The sequence below is a fragment of the Cervus canadensis genome, chromosome 4 (assembly GCF_019320065.1).
Source record: "Cervus canadensis isolate Bull #8, Minnesota chromosome 4, ASM1932006v1, whole genome shotgun sequence".
NCBI lineage: Eukaryota > Metazoa > Chordata > Mammalia > Artiodactyla > Cervidae > Cervus > Cervus canadensis.
This window is the reverse complement of record NC_057389.1, coordinates 46,245,881-46,269,387: the sequence shown is the minus strand read 5'-3', so window position 1 is coordinate 46,269,387 and position 23,507 is coordinate 46,245,881. Positions and strand designations below refer to the sequence as shown.

Here is a 23,507-nt window from a genome sequence, read left to right as displayed (position 1 = left end):
CTGACAGATCCCAGAGGGAGAAGGGGGATCGGCGTGTCTTCACCTGCTGGTCAGCATGGCTGAACCAGAACACTACATGGTCCAAGACTATTTCTCCCTTAAAGTCCGTTCAGCCTTGATGGGCTTGATCAGGTGCGGATAAGAACACAGATGGGTTAAATATCCCATGTCCCAGGCCGTCTTCAGAAAAGCCAATTCATACTCACATATTTATCCCCCTCCTTCTAGCCTGACAATTCCGATGGGGTCAAGAATTTCTCAGTAGACAGGACACCTCCTGGGGGAGGGCAGAATATGAGCATACAAGGACCAGTTTCCTATCCTAAAAATCCCCTGGTGATCGCTTGGTAATAATTTTCCCCGAGACGGCACGGACAGACCTCCTAAATGACCTTCACAAATTCCCTTCCTAAGCCCTAACACGCTCATCAACCTATGTACCAAGCAATTGCCGCCTGCCTATTCCAGGCTCCTGTGGGTCCCCGCTCCTTCTAGTCTCTCCCAAGGGGGTGAACAGGCCCCCTCTTCCACCCTTCCGGGTGGGTTCCTCCTCACCTGAGCACTCAGTTCCCCTGCTGCCGTCCATTACCTGCTAACGTGAAAGGTCCAGGCATTGAGAAGCAGAATCCTTCCAGAAGGGCGAGGCGCCTTACCCCCTCTAGAAGATTCAAGTCACACGGCCTCAGAGGAATCCCAAATGGGACTTGTCTCTTCAAAGTGAGTTTCCCAGCCAATGCACCAAATGTTGTAGCCACGTGTTCCGGGAAACAAACTCACTCAGAAGGATAATGCAGATAGTGGAGTGCAGTTTATTACACCAGCGGGCCCAAGGCAGAGTCTCCTCTTAGCCAACGACCCTGACCAGTTTTTGTGAAAACCTTATATACCCTAAGTGTACGTGCCCAAACCCACCTCCCCAAATTCCCTGAAACTAGTCTGAACAAAGGAAAAAGAAAAATACAATCAAAGTCAACCCGTGATTCATATGCTTTAAACCTAGGTAGTTAACAGTGGGCAATTATCAATAGGCTTGTGGTCATTCCCCAGTAAGCATAATAGAATGTATGATTCTATTCAGTCACACAGATAATTAGGGTATTCTTTTAGGCCATGGAGAGCCCTGGGGCTCTCCCTTCCGGGGGTCTGGTTTTCCAGTTGGTATGTTGTTTCCATAGATACTGGGCATATAGCTTGAAGTCCACAGTCTGGCCCAAGATGGAGTCCTGCTTTCAAGATAGAGTCTGTTCTGTTTTCTCCTTCAATAGTACATTATCACAACCAGGAAGTTGACATTGACACTATCCATAGAACTCATTCTTGTTTCTCCATTTATAATGCACTCATTTGTGTGTGTGTACATGCTTGTGTATGTGTGTGTGTGTGTGTGTATGTGTGTGTGTGTGTGTGTGTGTGTGTGTGTGTATGTGTGTGTGTGTGTGTGGCTAAACAATTTTAGTCATGTGTGGCTTCTTCCACCATGGTCACGGTGCTTAACTGTAACTTTACCCCAAGACCCCTTCCTGCTACCCCTTTGTTAGGTAGTTAGAATAGGAAACTGGAGTCCAAAATGGCAGTGGCTAAAAGACAAGGAAGGGAAAAGCCCCGAAAATAGAACAAAGGAAGGTCAAAGGAAGTCCAAGGACCAGAGTGAGGACCTCAGGTAGAACAAACAGCACTCCTGGCTAGCTCAATTTACATAGGGCAGGCCCAGGGAAGGAAAAAACATATAAAAAGAAGAGCCAAAGGGCTCCCCCCCGCCGCCCCCGCACGCTGGCACACTCCCCTACTCTCTTCTCTGAGCGTCTTTGGGTCAGCATGCCCTCACGCCTCGAGGATGGATTCTTCTGCTATTTTCTAAATAAAATAGAGCTGTAACATGGAGCTGTAACACTGATTTGTCTGAGAGCTATAACAAGGTCTGTCCAAGACCCGAGAGCTGTGATGCGCCAAGGGCTTTAATGTCCGTCACTCCAAATCCTTGTTGGATGAGGAGCATACACTCGCCTGACATCTGTGGTGCCGTGACTCGGGTTTAACCTAGCTGAAACAACCTCAGCATGGCCCGCAAGGAGGAGGCCAAGCACAGCAGGAGCCCAACTCTGCAAAAGCTCCTGTGGTAGAAGCGGAATGTGAAGAAAACCCAGCACTAGGGAAGTGACAAGAGGCGCATCGTGCTGGAAGCTGGGACACCGAAAAACGAACTCAGCAGAAAGCTCACGCAGCTCAGTCTCAGATTCCAGAAGACCTCCGGTTAAGGTAGGAGGTCCTTGCTCCTATGGCTGGAGGGACATATGCCTAACAAAATCTTAATTTCTTTACAATCTCTTGTTTCCTTGACCCCACCCCCACCCCACCCCACCCCACCCCCCCCCCGCGAACAGGCGGGCAGCAGTGGGCACAATTGAAGGACTTTGGAGAGGCTACTCTTCGGTATGTCCCAAAGGCGCTATCTGCTGAGCCCCAGTAGCTGTTACCCAAGCCGGTGGGAGTTCTTCTGCCCTTAATCTTCTCTGTGCCAAGGATCAGGCCAATGAAAACTGTGAGCACAGGTCAGGTATTTAGCAGATTTTCCGGCAGGCTATGAAGGGGATCCCTTGGCATGTTTTTCCCACTGCTTTTTCCTCCTGTCCTTCAGCTCTCTCCCAGGACTCAAGCCTGGCCAAAACCCAGGATGCCTGGCTTCAGGACCTAATGAAGCTCAGGCTCTGATGTCTCATTTCAAAAATTCAGTGAGAGACAAAGCGATAAGTGAGAGGTAGATTTGTTAGGATTCAGAGAGAAGCACACACTTCAGGGTGTGGCCCATTGCCAAGGGCAAGGGCTAGGGCCATGGAATGCGGCCTGGCTAGTGGGGGTGGGGGGGTGGGGTGGGGGTAGGGAGGGGTGGGGTGGGTGAATTCGTATGCTGATGATGGGGAGGATCATCCCAACCATTGGGGAACCACCCACTCCTCCATCTTTTGGCAGTGCCTTACAGCTGTCCTGCCACCTCTGCTGGACCCAATTGATTTTAATCGGTTTATGTTATGCCCTTGTGCTATGTCATTCTTTCAAAGGTTGTGCCCTGCCCCCTTCCTTCCTGTTTCATGCTCTTTTTTTTTTTTTTTTCTGTTTCATGCTCTTTTCCTCAGCCCCACCTGGGCCCACAATGTTGCCTCTACAATCTTCTGGAGGTAGATGGCCCTTGGGAGGGAAATACTGTATAATATCTGATCCCCTCTAGATATTCAGCCTTCACCTTCCCATGTTTCCTACAACATGTACAACATCAGCATCTCCCAGTGAACCCACTAGGGTGGGTGACAGGCACACAATGACTGCTAGAAGTCCCTCTGTTGGCACCCTTCAGAGGCAATTGGGCTTCCAGGGATTAGGTTTGTCACTTTGGGAGTTAGCCCTGCAGGCCCTTTGGCCCCAAACCCTTACCACCCTTCTAAAGTTACAAACATACCCCTGGATCAAATCTCCTCTCCACTTTTATGGAGCATTTGGTCTGTTGCCTCTAAACAAATTTTTTCTTAAGCCAATTACTAACTCCTACAATTAGGACCCCGCCCCCTTGTAATGTTGCTCCACCCAGCCTATTAAAATACCTTAATGTCCCTAACAGGGCCAGATAACCCACTCCTTTGTCACTACTTCTGTTATTACCTAAAGTGGGTCTATGACAACGAAATGTTTACCATTGGAGACACCGTAACCTGCTCTTATGGAGGACTAGGAGAAGAAATCAGTGACTTACAATTCCTTAGAGCAGTAAAAGGATAAGTCTTATGACTATTTCACTGTTTCCTAGCCTCAGGGCACAGGCTTGGATTGCTTTGAAGTGAAGTCACTCAGTTGTGTCCGACTCTTTGTGACCCCATGAACTGTAGCTTACCAGGCTCCTCCATCCATGGGATTTTCCCAGGCAAGAATACTGGAGTGGGTTGCCATTTCCTTCTCCAGGAGATCTTCCCAACCCAGGGATTGAACCCAGGTCTCCCGCATTGTAGGCAGACGCTTTACCATCTGAGCTACCAGGATTGCTTTACATCATATCTATTCCCATCCACAGTGAACAAACCAGCAATGAGTTAAGATTACAACCCCTTAATCCTATCCAGCACTGGCATGCTGGAGACCTTGGGGATGCCCAACTCCAGTTTGGGGATCCCAGGAGGTCAACCAGCCTTGACCTGCCTAGGGATCTGGTTCTCGAAAGGTTGTCACGCCTCAACCTGCTCCGGGATCCACCAGTCCAGGGGTCCCAGGAAGCCATCACGCCTTGACCTGCCTGGGGATCTGCAACCTGACCTGGGGACGCCTGGCTCTCAGGTTGCAACAGTACTGGGTAGGATAAGCTTCAGAAAGAAGCTTAGGGTCACCCCTAAGAAAGTCCACCCATGAAAATTGAAGGGGGCCTATTAGTTTTTTCTTTTTCTTTTCCTCCCTGTCATGACTGTCTTTCAGATGGGAAATAACCAATCGACTTCCCAGCAGACGCCCTTGAGATACATCCTTGATAACTGGAAGCTGTTCAATCCTCTAACTCCAAGGAAAAGTTGCTTAAAATTCTTTTGTGGCCACTGCGTGGCCACATTATCCACTGGGGATTGAGGAACACTGGCCTGAGGATGGGAGTTTAAATTATACTACCATCCTGCAACTAGAATTATACTGCAAAAGACAAGGGAAATGGACAGAGATCCCCAATGTCCAAGTTTTCTTTCAACTAAGAGATATGAGGAGAAGGCAATGGCATCCCACTCCAGTACTCTTGCCTGGAAAATCCCATGGACAGAGGAGCCTGATGGGCTGCAGTCCATGGGGTCGCTAAGAGTCAGACACGACTGAACGATTTCACTTTCACTTTTCACTTTCATGCTTTGGAGAAGGAAATGGCAACCCACTCCAGTGTTCTTGCCTGGAGAATCCCAGGGACAGGGGAGCCTGGTGGGCTGCCATCTATGGGATTGCAGAGAGTCAGACATGACTGAAGCGACTTAGCAGCAGCATCAGCAAGAGATATGAAGGAACTCTGTCTTAAGTATGGGATTGTTGTACACCCTAAAAGTGAGCCTACTAGGCAAATGGTGTTAGGCCCAAGCAACCAAGAGAAGGAACCCACCCCCTATAAAGGCTCACCTCCCATGCTCCCAAAGAGACTAGAGCCTCCCAGAACTCCCGAGTTGCCTCGTGCTCCTTCCTTGTATCCAAACATGCCGCCATATCTGGGAGCACCCCCTCCAGAAAAGCCAGCTCGAGTATATCCCTTAGTTGAAACTGGAGGAGAATTCAGACAAACCTGGGTCCATAAGCCCTTCTCCCTCTTAGAACTAAGATAGATCAAACAAGACCTGGGAAACTATACAGATGACCCAGGCAAATATATAGATACATTCCAACATATTACCTTGGCCTTTGACTTGATGTGGAAGGACATCATGGTCATATTTAGTCACACTTTATCTGACCCTGAGCATACTAGGGTCTTAAAGGAAGCCTGAAGGTATGCAACGGGGCTTCATATGTCAAGTGATAGATACCCAGTAGGGGAAACTGCAGTCCCCTCCTCTGATCCTAATTGGAATTATAATGACCCTGAGTGCATCTGGGAAAGGGATCATTTTCTAATCTGTGTGAAGGCAGGACTGAAAGCAGCCCAACAAAAAATAATCAACTATGCCCGGGTCTCAGCAATAACTCAGGAGCCTAATGAGAACCCCATTGCCTTTCTGGAAAGGCTAGAAGAGGCCCTCCAAAAGTTTACCAATCTGGACTTAGACTCTTACGAGGGACAGGTGATTTTAAAGGATAAATTCCTGTCCCAACGTGTATCAGATATGAAAGCTTAAAGGGACGGGATGATTCAATCCCACTTATGTGGTGAACTCCTCAAAAGAAGGCAGAGGCTACACTAAAACAAGCCTTAACTCAGGCACCTGCCTTGAGGTTGCCAGACCCAGAAAAAGCATTCCAACTTTATGTCCATGAAAGAGAGGGAATAGCCTTGGGAGTGTTAACTCAAAGGTTGGGATCTGAGCCCCAGCCTATGGCTTACTTATTCAAGAGGCTCGATCCAACCGCCCGAGGCTGGCCTCCCTGCCTTCGAAATCTTGCAGCTATTGCAATCATGATAGAAGATGCTTTAAAACCCTCCTTTGGGGACAAGCTATTTTTACCAGCGATCAAGTGAAACTCCTAAATGGGAGAGGTCATTTATGGATGTCTGATCAAAGAATCCTCAGATATCAAGTAGTACTGATGGAAAATCCAGGCCTCACTATATCTACTTGTGAGGTTTGTAACCCAGCCACCCTCCTGCCTACCCCTGAGGGCTCTCTCCCCTTTCACTCTTGCCTAGAAACCTTGGATCACTAGACAAAACCCCGAGAGGGATTGTCTGAAGATTCTCTGAGCAACCCTGAGAAAATCTGGTACACTGATGGAAGCAGCTTTGCCTTGTATGGAAAAAGAGCTGGGTATGCGGTAGTCTCCAGTTTTGAGACCATAGAGGCTAAGCCTCTGCCACCAGGTCAACAAAGTACAACATGCAGTGCCAGTTCAACAAAGATATAAAACTACAGCCGATCATGCAAAATCTCACTCACCCTTAGATGGACACCACTATAAGGACTCTGAAGCCTGAGACTAGTAAGAGGAGGAGGCCCAATACTCCTTGCCATCCTAGTTCAGCAGGAAGTAGCCAGAAAGACCTCGACGCCCCTATTCCCAAAGAATTGGGCCTCCCTCTCTTGAGGGGGGAATGTTAGGTAGTTAGAATAGGAAACAGGAGTCCAAACTGGCGGCAGCTAAAAGACAAGGAAGGGAAAAGCCCGTGAAAATAGAACGAAGGAAGTTAACGTCAAAGGAAGGTCCAAGGACCAGAGTGAGGACCTCAGGTAGAACAAACAGCACTCCTGGCTAGCTCAATTTACATAGGGCAGGCCGGGGGAAGGAAAAAACATATAAAAAGAAGAGCCAAAGGGCTCCCCCCCGCCGTCCCCGCACGCTGGCACACTCCCCTACTCTCTTCTCTGAGCGTCTTTGGGTCAGCATGCCCTCACGCCTCGGGGATGGATTCTCCTGCTATTTTCTAAATAAAATAGAGCTGTAACATGGAGCTGTAACACTGATTTGTCTGAGAGCTATAACACGGTCTGTCCAAGACCCAAGAGCTGTGACGCGCCGAGGGCTTTAATGTCTGTCACTCCAAATCCTTGTTGTGATGAGACAGAACCGAGGAGCATACACTCGCCTGACACCTTTATAGACACATCCACATCCTGAACCTTACCAACATCCGCTAGCCCCTGGCAATGACTGATCTGTTTGTTCATCATCCCTGTCATTATATTATTTCAAGCATGTTCTATAAATGTAATTATAGTCTATGTATCCTTGTGAGCTTGACTTCTTTCACTCCGTGTAATTTCCTTGAGGATCATTCAAGTTGGTGCGTGTATGAATCGGTTGTCCCTCTTCATTGTTGAGTAGTATTCCATGGTATGGACATACCACAGGTTGTTTATCAATTTACCTATTGAAGGAAATTTGCATAGTTTCCAGGTCTGGCTCTTACAAATAAAGCTACTGTGAATATCTATGTATAAGTTGCTTTGTGAAAATAAGTTTTTATTTCTCTGAGATGTACGTCAGGAGCGCAATTGCTGTGTTATATGGAAAGCCTGTTTTTAGTTTTAAAAGAATCTTCCAAACCAGTTTATAGAGTGACTGTACCATGTTACCTTTCCATCAGCAGTATGTGAATGATCCAGTTTTTTTCTTTCATCTTTGCCAGCATTTGGTGGTGGTGTTATTTTCTATTTTAGCCACTTATCAGATCTTGTAAATGTTTTGTTAGATTTTACCTAAGTATTTAATTTTCTTTGGAGCAGTGGTAAGTGGTACTGTGTTTTTTATTTCAGTTTCCACATATACATCTGTATATATAAAATGAAATTATATATATATTATATAAAGATGAAATTCATTTATGAGTATTATTCATGTCTCATGATGTTTCTGCACTTACTTTGTAGTTCTATGAGTTTTTGGTAAGATTCTTGGGATTTTCTATGCAGATGTTCATGTTGTCTGCAAGTAGTAGTTGTACTTCTTTTCTGATCTGTATACTTTTTTTTTTGTCTTACTGCACTGGCCAGAACTTTCAGTGCATGCGTGATAAGTCACTTCAGTTGTGTCTGACTCTTTCTGACCCCATGGACTGTAGCCTGCCAGGCTCCTCTGTCCATGGGGATCCTCCAGACAAGAACACTGAAGTAGGTTGCCATGCCCTCTTCCAGGAGATCTTTCCAACCCAGGGATCAAGCCCACATCTCCTGTATTGACAGGAGGGTTCTTTACCACTAGCGCCACTTGAGAAGCCCCTATATTAGAGAAGAGTGGTCCCAGTGAACATTTTAACCTTTTTCCTGATCTTACAGGGAAAGCTTTCAGTCTTTCACCTTTACATATGATGCTAACTGTAGGATTTTATAGAAGTTCCCCTGTATTCCTGTACTGATAGATTTTCTTGAAATCATGACTGGCTTAATTTTGTTGAATGCCTTTTCTGCATCAATTGCTATGACATTAAAATTTTTCTTTTTTGCCTGTTGATATGATGGATTAAAATGGATCATCTTTGAATAGTTAACCAACCTAGCTTACCTGGAATAAATCCCACTTGGTCATGGTATATGGTATATTATTTTAGCTATGTATACACACACACACATGTACATACATATACATATACACATGTATGCACACGTGCGTATATATATTTGGATTGCTTTTCACTCAACCTGATATTGATATTTACTCTGACAAATGTAGAATCCAGAATGGTGCCTTTTTATAAATGAGCAAAACCATGTGCTACAACCACAATTTTTGGCATAAGTGTGCTTTTGCCAGTTCCCAGCTGCTATGGTGCTACTTAAAGGCCACGTATATTTCCTTAAGACAGAGTTTCTCAGCTTTGATACCATGTACATTTTGGGCTGGATTATTCTTTGCTGTTGAGATTGTCTTGTGCACTGTAGGATTTTTATCAACATCTCTGGTCTACTCACTGGATGCCACCTGCATCCTGCCAGTCATAACAACCCAAAGTGTCTCCAGACATGGTCAAAGTTCTCTGTGTGTTGTTTGTGTGTGTGTGTTGAGTTGTTTGGAAATCACCACCCTCTCAAGAACCGCTGCCTTAATATACTTAGCCTCTACCTACCCCTAACTGGGGAGATGTCCTTGTGTCTTGGCTGTGAAACAAAGATGTGTGATCATGGATACTACAATAGGATCTGCCTTTTTAATAGCAATGATAACATATCTAACATCTTCTAAGCATTTACTGTGCCAACCATGCTAAGCACTTTACCTATATTCTGTCCTCAGACCCAGAGAGGTAAGGTGCTGCTAATATCCCTGCTTTTCAAACTGAAGCATAACAGGTTAAATGACTTGCCCAAAATAACACATTTTCTATTATTATTTTAATTTTTTTAAATTATAGAAGTATGATAATACAATGGCAGGAGACTTGAAAAATCCGGAATTATTATCATTTTTGGCCACACCACACAGTATGGAGGATCTTAGTTCCCTGACCAGGGATCAAACCCATGCCCCTGCAGTGGGAGCATGGAGTCCTAACCACTGGACCACTGGGGAAGTCCTGAAGATCTCACGTTTTCTAAATGGTGGAGCCAGGTCTGTCTGACTCTAGACCTCATGTCTTTGGCCCTTGGATCCACTGCCCTGCCACCTGATTCTGTCACTGCTCACATCACACCCCTCGATGGACACAGTATGTCTTAGACCCCTGTCTGCACATCTAGCTCCTCCCACATTCCCACCCCAGGCTGTTCTCCCCACCCTGTGCTCCACTGTTCCTTCACCCCCACCCATCAGAACTCCCCCCAGTGCGGAAACACTTTAGACCTTCAGGCCTTCCCTTTGGGCTATTCTCTTAGCCCAGCCGGTCCTTCTCCCTGTGCTCAATCTGAAGCTCAACTTTAATACCCAGTTGCGACGGCTGCTGCTCTCTAGAACAGGGGTCCCCTTCCCCTGTTGTACCTACGGGTCTGTGGCCTGTTAGGAACTGGTGAGTGGTGGGTGAAACTGAAACCAACCCCCCGCCAAGAATCTCTAATCTTCAGTCCACAAAAGGGTAGTGTGGCTCTGTCTGCCCGTCTTTACCCTCAGACACTCACTTTTTGCTGCTCTTCCCCCAAGACCTCTTGTGTGTTGCTCCAAAGCACTGCTCTTATTCCTGGAAGATGCTTCTCCGTGACGTCTTGAGAAATGCCGTGTGATGGTGCGCCAGTGCAGGCTGCCCATGCAAGGAGCAGTCTCACAATTCCCTTGCCGTAGGTCCTGGTGGGTTCCAGCTGCCCTTCCTCCTGGAGCATGGTTCTGAGTCCTCCCCCACCGCTTCCCGGCTCCCCTCCTCTATCAGTGCCCAAGATTACTGTGTCGCTCTTAAGGCCCAGCCTCAGAGCTGGATGCAGGATTACGAGGGTAGCCGACGTTGAACCCTGGGGGCCTGAGCAGACTCTACCTCCCCAAACCCAGACACTCCAGCTGTTTATACCACCTAGAATTATAGTGACATTCTTGGTCTCTGAACTTAGTTGGATCATTGCACTAAGCCCTCTCAGTCCTAGTTGCTCTTGTTCCTTAATCTTCTGATGTCCCAGATTTATGATTAGTTTCAAAAACTCAAATGTTCTGGAGTCAGGCATCCCTGGATTGAATCCTGGCCCTAGCACTCATGAACTGGGAGACTCCACTTGAAGTCACTACCATAAGTTACAAGCCACTTAACTTCTTTTCTTTTTTTAAAATATAAATATTGTAAATACTCTTTTGTCTTTACTTAAAAAAAAATCTTTATTTATTTATTTGGCTGCGCCAGGCTTTAGTTTCAGCACTCAGGATATTTAGTGGCAGCATGTGAACTCTTGCTTGCAGCACTCGAGAACTAGTTTCCGGGATAAAACCGAGGTCCCCTGCATTGAGGGGTGTGAAGTCTTAGCCACTGGACCACCAGGGAAGTCCCAAGCCACTTACTTGCTGTGTGCTTCTTTTCCTCCATCTATGAAACACAGATGACAGTATTCACACCATAAGCTTTGTTGTTGTTCAGTCGCTCAGTCATGTCCAACTCTGGGACCCCAAGGACTACAGCACAGCAGGCTTCCCTGTCCTTCACCATCTCCTCAAACTCATGTCCATTGAGTTGATGATGCTATCCAACCATCTCATCCTCTGTCATCCCCTTCTCCTGCCTTCAATCTTTCCCAGCTTCAGGGTCTTTAACAATGAGTTGGCTCTTTGCATCAGGTGGCCAGAGTATTGAAGCTTCAGCTTCAGCATTAGTCCTTCCAATGAATATTCAGGGTTGATTTCCCTTAGGATTGACTGATCTGATCTCCTTGCAGTCTAAGGAACTCTCAAGAATCTTCACCAGCACCACGGTTTGAAAGCATTGATTCTTCAGCTCTCAGCCTTCTTTATGATCCCATTTCACATTTGTACATGACTACAGGAAAAATTATAACTTTGACTGGACAGAACTTTGTCAGCAAAGTGATTCTGTTTTTTAATACACTGTCTAGGCTTGTCAGTAGCTTTTCTTCTAAGGAGCAAGCGTCTTTTAATTTCATGGCTGCAGTCACCATCCACAGTGATTTTGGAGCCCAAGAAAATAAAGCTCATCACACCATGAACTTGATGAGGACTAAATGAAATAAGACATGTCAAGCACTTGCACAACACCTGTCATATAGCAAGTGCCAATAAGAAGTGATGGTGAGGATGATTATGGTGAACTGTGTTTTCACCTGGGTCAAGTCAGGAGACCTGGGTCTCTGCCTTTCCATGCCACTGTCATGCTGTGTCAGACTCAGGACATTTTGAGTCAGAACCCTAGTGGCTTGAGGATGGGAGGGTTTTCCCGAAAAACACTTGGGGCTGCCACAGCTCTATATCTTGATCCCAGAGAGCCCTCTAGTGGCTGATCTGGGAATGTGCAGGCGCAGGAGACAAAGGGGAGGAGGGACCTGGCAGGGGGAGAGGTGGGCTGGGTAGAGAAAGGCTCCGCAGTTACGAGAAGAGCAGGGAGTTTTTTTACGGAGACCCCCAGTCTGGAGTCAGACCTGAATATGGTCTCACTACTGTGAAGTGCTACCTGTGGGACTTCAGATCCACCCCTTCTGCTCTGCAGGCCTCAGGGTGAGGAGCATTGGGAATGATGATGAACTGGCTCCGTCTTTCCCAGAGGTGATTTAGGGGACCCTGCATAGCCATTTTGAAAACCGGGATGTTTATGTGTTTTCATATGGCGCTAGGAAAATTAGTAACTTTCACTTCTTTTCATCTATGGATATTATCCTTTTAGAGAAGTGAGAAGTGAAATTGCTCAGTTGTGTCCCATTCTTTGCGAACCCATGAACTGTAGCCTGCCAGACTCCTCTGGCTACGGGATTTTTCAGGCAAGAATACTGGAGTGTATTGCTGTTTCCTTCTCCACAGCAATCTTCCCAACCTAGGGATTGAACCCAGGTCTCCTGCATTGCAGGCAGACTCCTTACTGGCTGAACCATAAGGGAAGTCCAAAAAATGAAAATGAAAGCCCCTCAATCATGTCCAACTCTTTGCAACCCCATGCACTATACAGTCCACGGAATTCTCCAGGCCAGAATACTGGAGTGGGTAGCATTTCCCTTCTCCAGGGTATCTTCCCAACCCAGGGATCGAACCCATGTCTCCCACATTGCAGGCGGATTCTTTACCAGCTGAACCAGAAGGGAAGCCATATCCTTTTAAGGTGAATAAAAATATTTTTAAAAATCTAAATCTAAAAGAAAAATATTAAATAAACAATAGAACAGGTGTCATTTTATCAGGATCAAAATCATAAAAGTAAAACCAAAAGGCAACAGAAAAATGGGCTCTGCTGGACTAGATTCTTTGTGGTTTCTTGCACCGTTCTGATAAGCTAATCTTATCTTCATACTATACCTGGTATTGTTCCCTAGCATAAAGGTCACCATTTATTGTTTATGCTGCTATCAGCTCTTTGATCTTCTCTCTCAGAATAGGGGTATTATTTACTCTTCATTTTACTGACCAGTGAGAGGCCTGGTTGTACCTGCCTGAGGCCACGTTACGGTGTGGCAGAGCTAGTTTGGAACTGAGCCCATTGGGCGCCCAAGCCACTGTCTTCTGTGGTACCACCCATGGGCATGCCTTCTTTGCTCACCTATGCTGGGAGCCCAACAGCAGGGACTGGACCCTCCAGTCTCAGTGATGGACCAGCAAGGCCTGCAAGGACCAGGTTGCCTGGTGACATTCACATCCAGCTGGGCCTCGAGGTGAGCTGTGGAGCTGTGGAGCTGTGGAGCTGTGGCCACAGGTGACTCTGGGCATCAGGGAACTGGCCTCCCAAGACCTGTGATATTAAGTCTCCTCAGCCTGGCCACTGCGATGTGGTGCCAAGGGTGCTGGCCAGAGGTCAGCAGTCCTGAAGTCTTGTCCTGGGCCTTTCATTCACTTGTTCTTTAGCAGACTTGTCCACTCACTGTGCCCCACTGTGTCAGAACTAGAGGTGGTTTTCCAAACAGTGTCCTAGGCCCTACCCCCAGAGGTTCTGATTTTGTATGTGTGGGTGGAACTCAGGGATCTGCAGTTTAGCCATTTTTCAAGGGAATCATGGTGCTTAGTGACCTCTGGGGTCCCTTCCGACCCCCTGACTCCATGAAACTTAGCTTGGAATGGCTGGTAGACCTTTGTGACCTTCCCCTGAACCAACCCCAAACAGCCTAGGGAACAAAGAAAATAACAGTAAAAAAGATATTTTATTGTTAAAAAAAAAAATAACAACAACAGATGAGCAATGAAACCAGGCACCCTATCATTCACGCTCACAGTCGCCCGCTCAGCCGCGAACCACACACACAGACACCCTCTCACCCACACAGCTCCCTCTAGCTATAAGCAGCAGCCTCGTGGGTAAGAGTCACCATCTCTCTTCCTTTTTACTTTTGTGTCCCTAAACAACACACATGAAAAAGCAGTGGACCAGAGTGGCAGGGGAAGGAGTGGCCAGGCCACCAGAAGCCTCTGGTCCCTCCCACTCCTGGCTACATACATTCTGCACATGTGTGCACACGTACTATACATGGGCGCCCATATGTGCAGACATGCGCCCACACTGACCCTCCATGCATAGGGTTGAGTCACTGCAGGTAATACTTGGACTGGCAGGCCTCTGAGACAGAGGGGGCAGGAGAGGACCCTCCTGGTGTCTGACTCCCTGCTGCCTCCCTTCCCTGCGCAGGAGTTGACTTCCTTGTGTCTAGGGAAGAAAAGTCCCTATGGGGCAGCTCATCCAGACAGCAAGGTTGAAAAGTGCCTAAGAATTATTTCAAACATGAAGAATCGTGCCCTTCTTGCCTTTGGCCCAAAGTGCTTGCGAAACTTGGGCTGAAGAGCCCAGAGTTTCATGAGGTCTGAATTCTTTAACAAAGACAGTTCAGGGCTGCACAGATCCTGGCCGGCCCTGGCTGGTAGAAAGTCACATGGCTTAGAAAAGGAGGGACAAGGTGCTTGGAGTTAGATTAGAGGAGTGGGACCATCAGGAGGCTGAGGCCAAGCGATGCCGGTGGAGAAGCCTCGTCACCGAGGTTCATCACCTTACCCCCGACGCCTGGCAGGCAGGGTGCACAGGTGACATGTGGTAGCTGCTCACCTCTCAGCCCCTTGGAGAGCCCTGTGGCCCCGCAGGGTGTGTGACCTTGGACCTTGTCTCTACTGCAGGTGTGGTGCTTGCCTGTGAGGCACGGGCCCGCCGTGGCCGGCAGAGCGCAGCTGTGGGCAGGTCTAAGAGTGTGCCCGTCAGGGTCGGCCCACTAGTTCAGGCTCTGGATCCCTGGGGACCATCAGGGGGACCCACTGCCTCTTGCCTATCCCAGGAGCCAGTTTTTCCTGGGTTTCCAGGGTAACGGCTCTGGGCACCCCCTTTCTGCTGGGGGCCCTGGTGCTGTGTCTGGAGCTCTACCTTCAGCTTCCCTCCATCCTCAGGGACCAGCTGGGGGTCTGCAAGAGCACATTTCAAGATTTGGCAGCTTGGACTGGGTATGGGGGCTTCCCTCCCTCTTTCCCAGCCATGCTCAATTCACTCCCCACCAGACGGGGGGGAGGTGTCGAGTCCTCAGCCTTCCGCCTGCCTCCCTCTGAGGACAGCTAGAACATGACCTCCTCACAGCTCCCATAATCACTCTCCACCATGTCAGAGCCCTCATAGTTGGGGGGGGCCTGGGGCTGGCCCCGGCCCATGGGGTGCCCACCCCCAACCTCGCAGTCAGCGTAAGAGGGCCCGGCCCGGCTGAGGCGCATGCTCACCCCTTTGTAGCCCCCTTCTGCCAGGCAGGGCCCTCCCCCTCCCTGCCGGAACTGCGAGTGGTAGTAGCTGATGGCCGTGTACTCATTGAGACAGGGAGCCGGCAGGTGCTCCCGGGGACTGGGGGGCCGTGGGGGGATCAGATCTTCCAGGTTCTGGTTGCTGTAACGGGGTGGGAGGGGTGCTCGCTTGTTTTCCAGCTCCAGTGGGAAGGGGAAGCCCCCATAGAGGCCACTGGGGTCCGGCATCACGGCTGGGTTCTGGTGGCAGTGAGGCGATGGTGGCAGAGGGCCAGGGGTGACTTCGGAGTGGGGGTATTCCCAGCGTTCCTTCCTGGAGTAAGTTGGGGGCCAGACCGTGGCTCCGCCTGGGTACACTGAAAGGGAACACATGATAGGGTGAGCCCTGAGTTTCCCTGGTGAAGGTTCTAGCTGGCCTTAGAGCTAATGTACATGACTTAGCATGTGGCAGAGGAGCCCAGGAGTCAGTGGGTATGTGGCCCATCTGTGTGTGTTGTCTCTGGCAGCTTAAATTAATATCTAGAATTCAGTGGGGCCAAGTTGAAAGCCAGAGGTTTAACTCAAAGCCAGCCCATTTTGCAAATCTGTGCCACTGCTTCAAGGGTGAGTGAATAAGGGAAGAATCTGAATGGCTCCATGCAGCCAACTTCCATTCCTGGAGACAGCAGCTCCATCAAAATCCTACTGGTGAGTTTTGTCTCCTTAGTTGAGGGAAACAAACATGTCTTTTGGACTAGGAGACCTGATGGTGTCTATCACGGGGGGTGATTACATGAGATGTGGCTTGGAAGCTTGGTGGTCAGGCATCCTTGGTCCTACCTCTATCCCAGGTCCTGAAGAGTTGGGAGAGTTACAACAAGTCACTGTGTCTATATGGGTCCCAGTTACCCTATCGGCAGACAGTTAATGCCAATAACTGTTGAACTATTAGTAGCCTGGAAACATAAAGTACTTTACAAATTCACCCCCTTTTGAGCTGAAGGTGAAAGGAGGGTGAAGATCCCTCCTTGGGATGAGCCAGGTCTGGCCCAAGGCTGCTCTACCTCTAGACTGGGTGGCCAGCCAACTGGACAACTGCCTCTCTCTCTCCCTTTCCAGAAAAGTGTAAATATATATGTAAGTGAGTTAAAGTCACTCAGTCATGTCCGACTCTTTGCAACCCCATGAACTATACAGTCTATGGAATTCTCCAGGCCAGAATACTGAAGTGGGTAGCCTTTCCCTTCTCCAGACAATCTTCCCAACCCAGGGATCAAACCCAGGTCTCCTGCATTGCAGGTGGATTCTTTACCAGCTGAACCGTCAGGGAAACCCAAGTAAATATATACAGAAGCTCCCTTTTAACCCCACGGATCCTCCCCACCCCCATCCAGGGTCTGTGGGTTTCTGCCATGGACGTCTTAGAAAACTAACATTAGAAAGAGCTAATCCTGTGGAGTGACTTGGAATTTAGAGTGCATCACAGTTCAGTGGAACGAGGCATAGACTCTTGAGTCCAGAGGCCTGAAGTCTGGTCCAGCCCACTAGTACACCCTGACCTTGACCACATCCCTTCGTGGACTGGATGGTGGCTGAAAACCATCATGTCTCAGATAATGGAGTGTTTCCATCTACTGCCCTGTTCCATCAATCCCAGAGGCTAACAGCCTGTGGCTATACTGACCCATCTCCTCTCCTGACCATCTCCTCTTAATGATGGCCTCGTTGTCAGGGTGGGAAGAAACCGCAGCTGGCGGGAGTCTGGGAGGAACGCTGCAGACCATGGGCCGTTGCTTAGAGCTGGGTCCAAAGGTGACGAGTTCATTCGGAGCCGAGGTCTTGCCTGGCTCCATTTGGTTCAGGTTATTGCAGGAGCTGGTGCTCAGGGGGTTGAGCTCAATGGCAGGCGTGGCTTGGGTGTCAACACCCACACTCCTGGCCAGGAGATCTGGGTCCTCCATGGCCACGGGCTTGTGCGAGTTGCAACGGCGGCAGTAGAAGAGAAGCACCGTGGAGATGACGACGATGACCAGCAGGGCCACTATGATGATCAGAATCTCCTGCTGTCCCCAGTCCCCCCTTGTGATCTCAGGGGTGACGAGGCAGTGTCCTTCTGAGCAGCCCCTGGCCTCCATTTCACACCTATAGGTACAGAGAAATAAAGGACCCAGTCACTATATAGGCCTTTCCATGTCCCCTCTTTATTTATTATTTATTTGGCTTTATTGAGTCTTAGTTGCAGCATGCAGGATCTTTCTTTGTGGTTCACAGATTCTCTAGTTGTAGCAGGCGGGCTCTGAAGCACTTGGGCTTAGTAGTTGCAGGCTGCGAGCTTAGTTGCCCTGTGGCATGTGGGATCTTAGTTCCCTGACCAGGTGCTGAGAGAAAGGACTTTAAGATAAACATATGGGGGAATCTTGGAGAAGCCCTTTCCTTCTCTGGGCCTCAGTTTCCCCACCTGTAAAATGGGTGGGTGGACCACATCATTGGATCTCTTACACACACACTGACAGCAGGGGTGGGGGGTCCCTTGGGAGCGTGTTATAAATAGAATCCCAGGCCTCCTTCCTTGGAGATTCCAATTTAATTGCTCCAGGAATCTGTATTTTTCATAAGTCTCCCTCATGATTTTTAAAGTTTTCCAAGTTGGGAAACCATAAAGCCAGTGAATTGCCAGAAGCCTCTTTGTGTCTAGGATTCTAGGGGATGATTCTCCTTCCCTGGCAACCGCAGGGCAGCCTTATGTGAGGCACAGGTAGCTAGTGGTGGGGTTTGAGTCCACAGTGGAGCCTGTCCCAAGGGGAATCATTGCCCCCAGGCCACTTTCTGAAAAGTCAGGGGCCAGAGCAAGAGAATAACTTGAGCATTTTCAGACTTCAGCATAGACCAGAAGTGCCTGAGGAGCTGGTAGGAAGTAGATTCCTGGGCCCCAGCCTGGTGAGTCCAGTCCACCAGTTGCAGCAGAGGGCCTGGGTGGTCTGTCTTTATAGTGAGCACGTCCCCTCCCAGGGTGTTCTGATGCAGGTGGTGGGAGGAAGAAGGCCTGACCCCTGGGAGAGGCCAAGAGGCCAGGTCGCTGGATTACTCAGCCCCTGGCTGCCCACTGGCCTCTCTAGGGCTCAGAGGGCAGAGGTGCTGCAAACCTCAGGCAGAGGAGCCCACAGCCGGGGGCTTCTCCTGTGCTTACCTGTCTCCTGTGTAGGGGTGAGGGCAGATACAGGGGGCTCCCTCGGGGGAGGAGATGCAAGTTCCACCTTCCAGGCAGGGAGTTGAGGTGCAGTTCTCCTTTCTTTGTTCGCAGTGCTTCCCGGAGAACTGTGGGCGGCATGTGCAGACATATCCTGGGAGGAAAGGGCAGGGAGGTGAGAGGATGCACTTGTTTAGTCGTCAGGTGACTGCGGGTGGACTGGTCCTCCAGGATGGAGGGGGACCCCGAATGTTTGCAGATCCCAGTGTCCACACTTAGTTAATGAGTGCTTCCCTCTGCCACCTGCACTGTGTTGGGCAGTGGTGCTCAGCTGAGCAAGAAGACTTGATCCCTGCCCTCAAACAACTTACAGCCTACAGGGAACATCTGTTAGTCACCTCACAGGTGCTAATGGGTATCATCATTGTCATCCTAGACAATGCTATTCAGTGTACTCACTGTTCAAAGCATCTTCATGTATTAGCTCATCTGATCCACCTGTCGGCTCTGAGATTGGTTGCTGTTATGGTCCTCATCATTAGTTACTATTATTGTCCTTGCACCTGGGGACAGGTGGAAGTTGATGGCTGGCCAGGAAGCAGAGCATGGGAATGTATGACATTGGCTCAAAGTCACACCACAAGCAAATGGCAACTTGAGGGATCAAGCTGAGACAGTTATAGATCATATCAGTATATTAGTAGTTATTATAAAAATTCATTTTATTGAAAGAAAGTGTTAGGGGAGGGAACTAGCCTAAACTAGGGACCAGGGCAAGTTTCCTGGAGGAGGTGGTATTTTAGTTCAGACCTGAAGGATGAGTAAAAATTAGCCAGGCAAAAAGATAGAAAGGCAAAGAGGAAGATGCTTTAAGCAAAGGAGAACGTGTACAGAGACTCAGAGAAGAGGGCATGACATATCACCAGGGGTCAGGGCGGGCGTGAGCCTAGGGAGCAGAGGGGAGAGTGGGAGCAGGTGAAGCGTCCAGTGCATAGGAGCCACAGGCAGGAGTAAGATATCAGGACTCCATCTGAACAGCAAGGGGAAGCCACCGCTAGGTTCCAAGCAGGAAAGCGATGTGCTCAGATCTGCACTGTGTAAGGATGGCTCTGGTGTCCTGCTGGAAGATGCTAATGGAGGGACAGAAGCAGGAGAGCAGAGAGGTGGCTGGTGCAGAAGAGAAGATGAGAGGTGATGAGGGCTGGGGTCAGACTGATGGCAGTAGGGACACACAAGTGATGGACTCCTTGGATATCTCAGGTAGAAATGACAGTATTATCAGCCAGGCAAACATTAGAAAATGGGAGAGGGCCAAGTGTTGACAGGGATATAGGTGCTTAGGAACCCCATGCACTTGCTGGTGGAAGTACAGACTGCTGCAGCCATGCTGGACAGCAATCTGGCCTGACTTAGTCAAAGTATTGGTATACTCTGGGTTTGTGAATTTCATGTGTGTGTGTGTGTAAAAGTTCTCATGTAGGTTCGTAAGATGACATGGAAGGATGTTCAGTACAGCACTGTTGATGGAAGCGGGATGTCCATTGCTAGAAAAGTGGAGAGGGGAAAGGTAAGCACATGCACACCTCAGCAAATTGAGCCAAAATTAAAAGCAGTAGGAGGGAGGTTCAAGAGGGAGGAGACATATATATGCCTATGGCTGATTCATGTTGATGTATGGCAGAAACCAATACAATGTTGTAAAGCAATTATCCTCCAATTAAAAAAAATAAATTAGAAAAAATAATTACTTGTGGCAGTGTGGATGGAAGAGTATAAACATTCAAGCAAGTGAAACATAGTTCATGCATGTTGAAAGGACTCTTTTAAAAACTTTAGGGACCTCCCTGGCAGTCCAGTGGTTAAGATTCCATGCTTCCACTGAGGGGTGAGGGTTTGATCCCTGGTCAGGAAACTAAGATCCCATATGCTGTGCAGTGTGGCCAAAAAAACAAAGCAAAAACAAAAACCAGCTTTAAATGTTTGCCTGTGAGTTTGGGGAAGGGAAAAGGCAGTGGGGTATCAAGGGCAGTAAGAAAGAGAAACTTAGCATGGGCCAATGATGACACAGTTGTGTTGACCTCAGCCTTCTACATGGAGGTCCCCATTCACGCCCTTCCCCCATCCAGAAAAACAAGTAGAAAGATAGTTCTTGTTGAAGGAGAAAGAAGACTCTTGGCCTCTCCTGGTGTAAACCTAGCCAATCCCAACTCACCAGACAGTAACGGGAAGGGAGGAATTATTTCCACTGAGATCTAAACCCTGAACCTGGCTCTAACTTCAGCCCCGTGACCTTGGCTGAGTTCCCTTACCTTTCCAGGTATTCCTTCCATAGCACAGTGGTTTCCTGAGTAGTAAAACAGAGCTTTAGTGGCTCTCTTTCCTCCCCCTCTCTCCCTCATGGGGCGGTGTGGAGAAATATGCTAAGTCAACTCTACAGTGATCCATGATTGCTAGTCCAGCGTGTCAGGGTCCTCTGCAGAGTCTCCTGGGATAAGCCTCAGGGTCAGCCACAGCCTTACCTGCCCCTCCGGTCTGCGAGCACTTCCCACCGTTGAGACATGGGTTCTGGCCGCACTGGTCACTGGGGAAGCAGCACTCCGTGAGGGCCCACCTCTCCAGCAAGCCAGCCACCTTCTTGCCATGGACCAGCAGCTCCAGTGCCTCTCCGTTGATCACAACAGCATCCAGGCAGCCTTCAAAGCCCTGGGAGACATTTGGGGAAGAATGCGAGTGGACGAGGCCACCCAGAAATAGGTCCCTTTCAGGCTTCAGACCCCGGCAGTTCTCTGGGAGCCCGAGGGAGGTGCTGCTTGCACTGTCAACCAACAGGCGGACGGAAGTGTCCATCTCCTCCACCAGAACAGAGTGCCACTCATGGTCATTCACGTGCGACCGGGAGGAGAGATTTCCATAGAAGCCACCGGGGCAGTGGTATTCCAGCTGGAGCACTCCGTTGACCAGCTGTAAAGAAAACCCAGATGACCGTCAGCAAAACCAGGAAGTGCTTAGAAAAACCCTTGCTCAGAAGCTGCTAGTGCAAAGAATGTTAGTGTATTTTTACAGGTAGAAGGGGTAGTGATTTTTCAAGGCTGTATTTTTTTTTTTTAATTTTATTAGTTGGAGGCTAATTACTTCACAACATTTCAGTGGGTTTTGTCATACATTGATATGAATCAGCCATAGAGTTACACTTATTCCCCATCCCGATCCCCCCTCCCACCTCCCTCTCCACCCGATTCCTCTGGGTCTTCCCAGTTACCAGGCCGGAGCACTGTCTCAAGCAATGCCACCTGGGCGGTGATCTGTTTCACCGATAGATTAGTATACATGCTGTTCTTTTGAAACATCCCACCTCACCTCTCCCACAGGAGTTCCAAAAGTCTGTTCTGTAATTTCTGTGTCTCTTTTTCTGTTTTGCATATAGGGTTATCGTTAACCATCTTTCTAAATTCCATATATATGTGTTAGTATGCTGTAATGTTCTTTATCTTTCTGGCTTACTTCACTCTGTATAATGGGCTCCAGTTTCATCCATCTCATTAGAACTGATTCAAATGAATTCTTTTTAATGGCGGAGTAATATTCCATGGTGTATATGTACCACAGCTTCCTTATCCATTCATCTGCTGATGGGCATCTAGGTTGCTTCCATGTCCTGGCTATTATAAACAGTGCTGCGATGAACATTTGGGGTGCACGTGTCTCTTTCAGATCTGGTTTCCTCGGTGTGTATGCCCAGAAATGGGATTGCTGGGTCATATGGCAGTTCTATTTCCAGTTTTTTAAGAAATCTCCACACTGTTCTCCATAGCGGCTGTACTAGTTTGCATTCCCACCAACAGTGTAAGAGGGTTCCTTTTTCTCCACACCCTCTCCAGCATTTATTGCTTGTAGACTTTGGATAGCAGCCATCCTGACTGGCGTGTAATGGTACCTCATTGTGGTTTTGATTTGCATTTCTCTAATAATGAGTGATGTTGAGCACCTTTTCATGTGTTTGTTAGCCATCTGTATGTCTTCTTTGGAGAAATGTCTGTTTAGTCCTCTGGCCCATTTTTTGATTGGGTCATTTATTTTTCTGGAATTGAGCTGCAGGAGTTGCTTGTATATTTTTGAGATTAATCCTTTGTCTGTTTCTTCATTTGCCATTATTTTCTCCCAATCTGACGGCTGTCTTTTCACCTTACTTATAGTTTCCTTTGTAGTGCAAAAGCTTTTAAGTTTCATTAGATCCCAATTGTTTAGTTTTGCTTTTATTTCCAATATTCTGGGAGGTGGGTCATAGAGGATCTTGCTGTGATTTATGTCGGAGAGTGTTTTGCCTATGTTCTCCTCTAGGAGTTTTATAGTTTCTGGTCTTAACATTTAGATCTTTAATCCATTTTGAGTTTATTTTTGTGTATGGTGTTAGAAAGTGTTCTAGTTTCATTCTTTTACAAGTGGTTGACCAGTTTTCCCAGCACCACTTGTTAAAGAGGTTGTCTTTTTCCATTGTATATCCTTGCCTCCTTTGTCAAAGAAAGGTGGTGTCGCATAGGTTCGTGGATTTATCTCTGGGCTTTCTATTCTTGTTCCATTGGTCTATATTTCTGTCTTTGTGCCAGTACAACACTGTCTTGATGACTGTGGCTTTGTAGTAGAGTCTGAAGTCAGGCAGGTTGATTCCTCCAGTTCCATTCTTCTTTCTCAAGATTACTTTGGCTATTCGAGGTTTTTTGTATTTCCATACAAATTGTGAAATTCTTTGGTCTAGTTCTGTGAAAAATACCGTTGGTAGCTTGATAGGGATTGCATTGAATCTATAGATTGCTTTGGCTAGAATAGTCAAGGCTGTATTTTTTTAGACATTGTATTTGTAGAGCATAAAAACCCTCAAAGTGCGCTTCCATTTATGGTCTCATTTGGCCTTTGCTGTTCTCCATGGAAT

General features: G+C 48.0%; 1 protein-coding gene across 1 annotated transcript in view; it reads right to left on the bottom strand.

The window, feature by feature from the left end:
* Positions 1-13,831: 13,831 nt before the first annotated feature.
* FAT2 (FAT atypical cadherin 2) overlaps positions 13,832-23,507 on the bottom strand; it is an 84,398-nt gene continuing 74,722 nt past the window's right edge. The window contains exons 21-24 of the mRNA XM_043464912.1: positions 21,100-21,541; positions 18,581-18,734; positions 17,078-17,535; positions 13,832-15,770 (exon numbers count right to left, since the gene is read on the bottom strand). Coding sequence (XP_043320847.1) covers positions 15,238-15,770; positions 17,078-17,535; positions 18,581-18,734; positions 21,100-21,541 — 1,587 coding nt within the window. The 3' untranslated portion in view covers positions 13,832-15,237. The remainder of the gene's footprint in view (positions 15,771-17,077; positions 17,536-18,580; positions 18,735-21,099; positions 21,542-23,507) is intronic.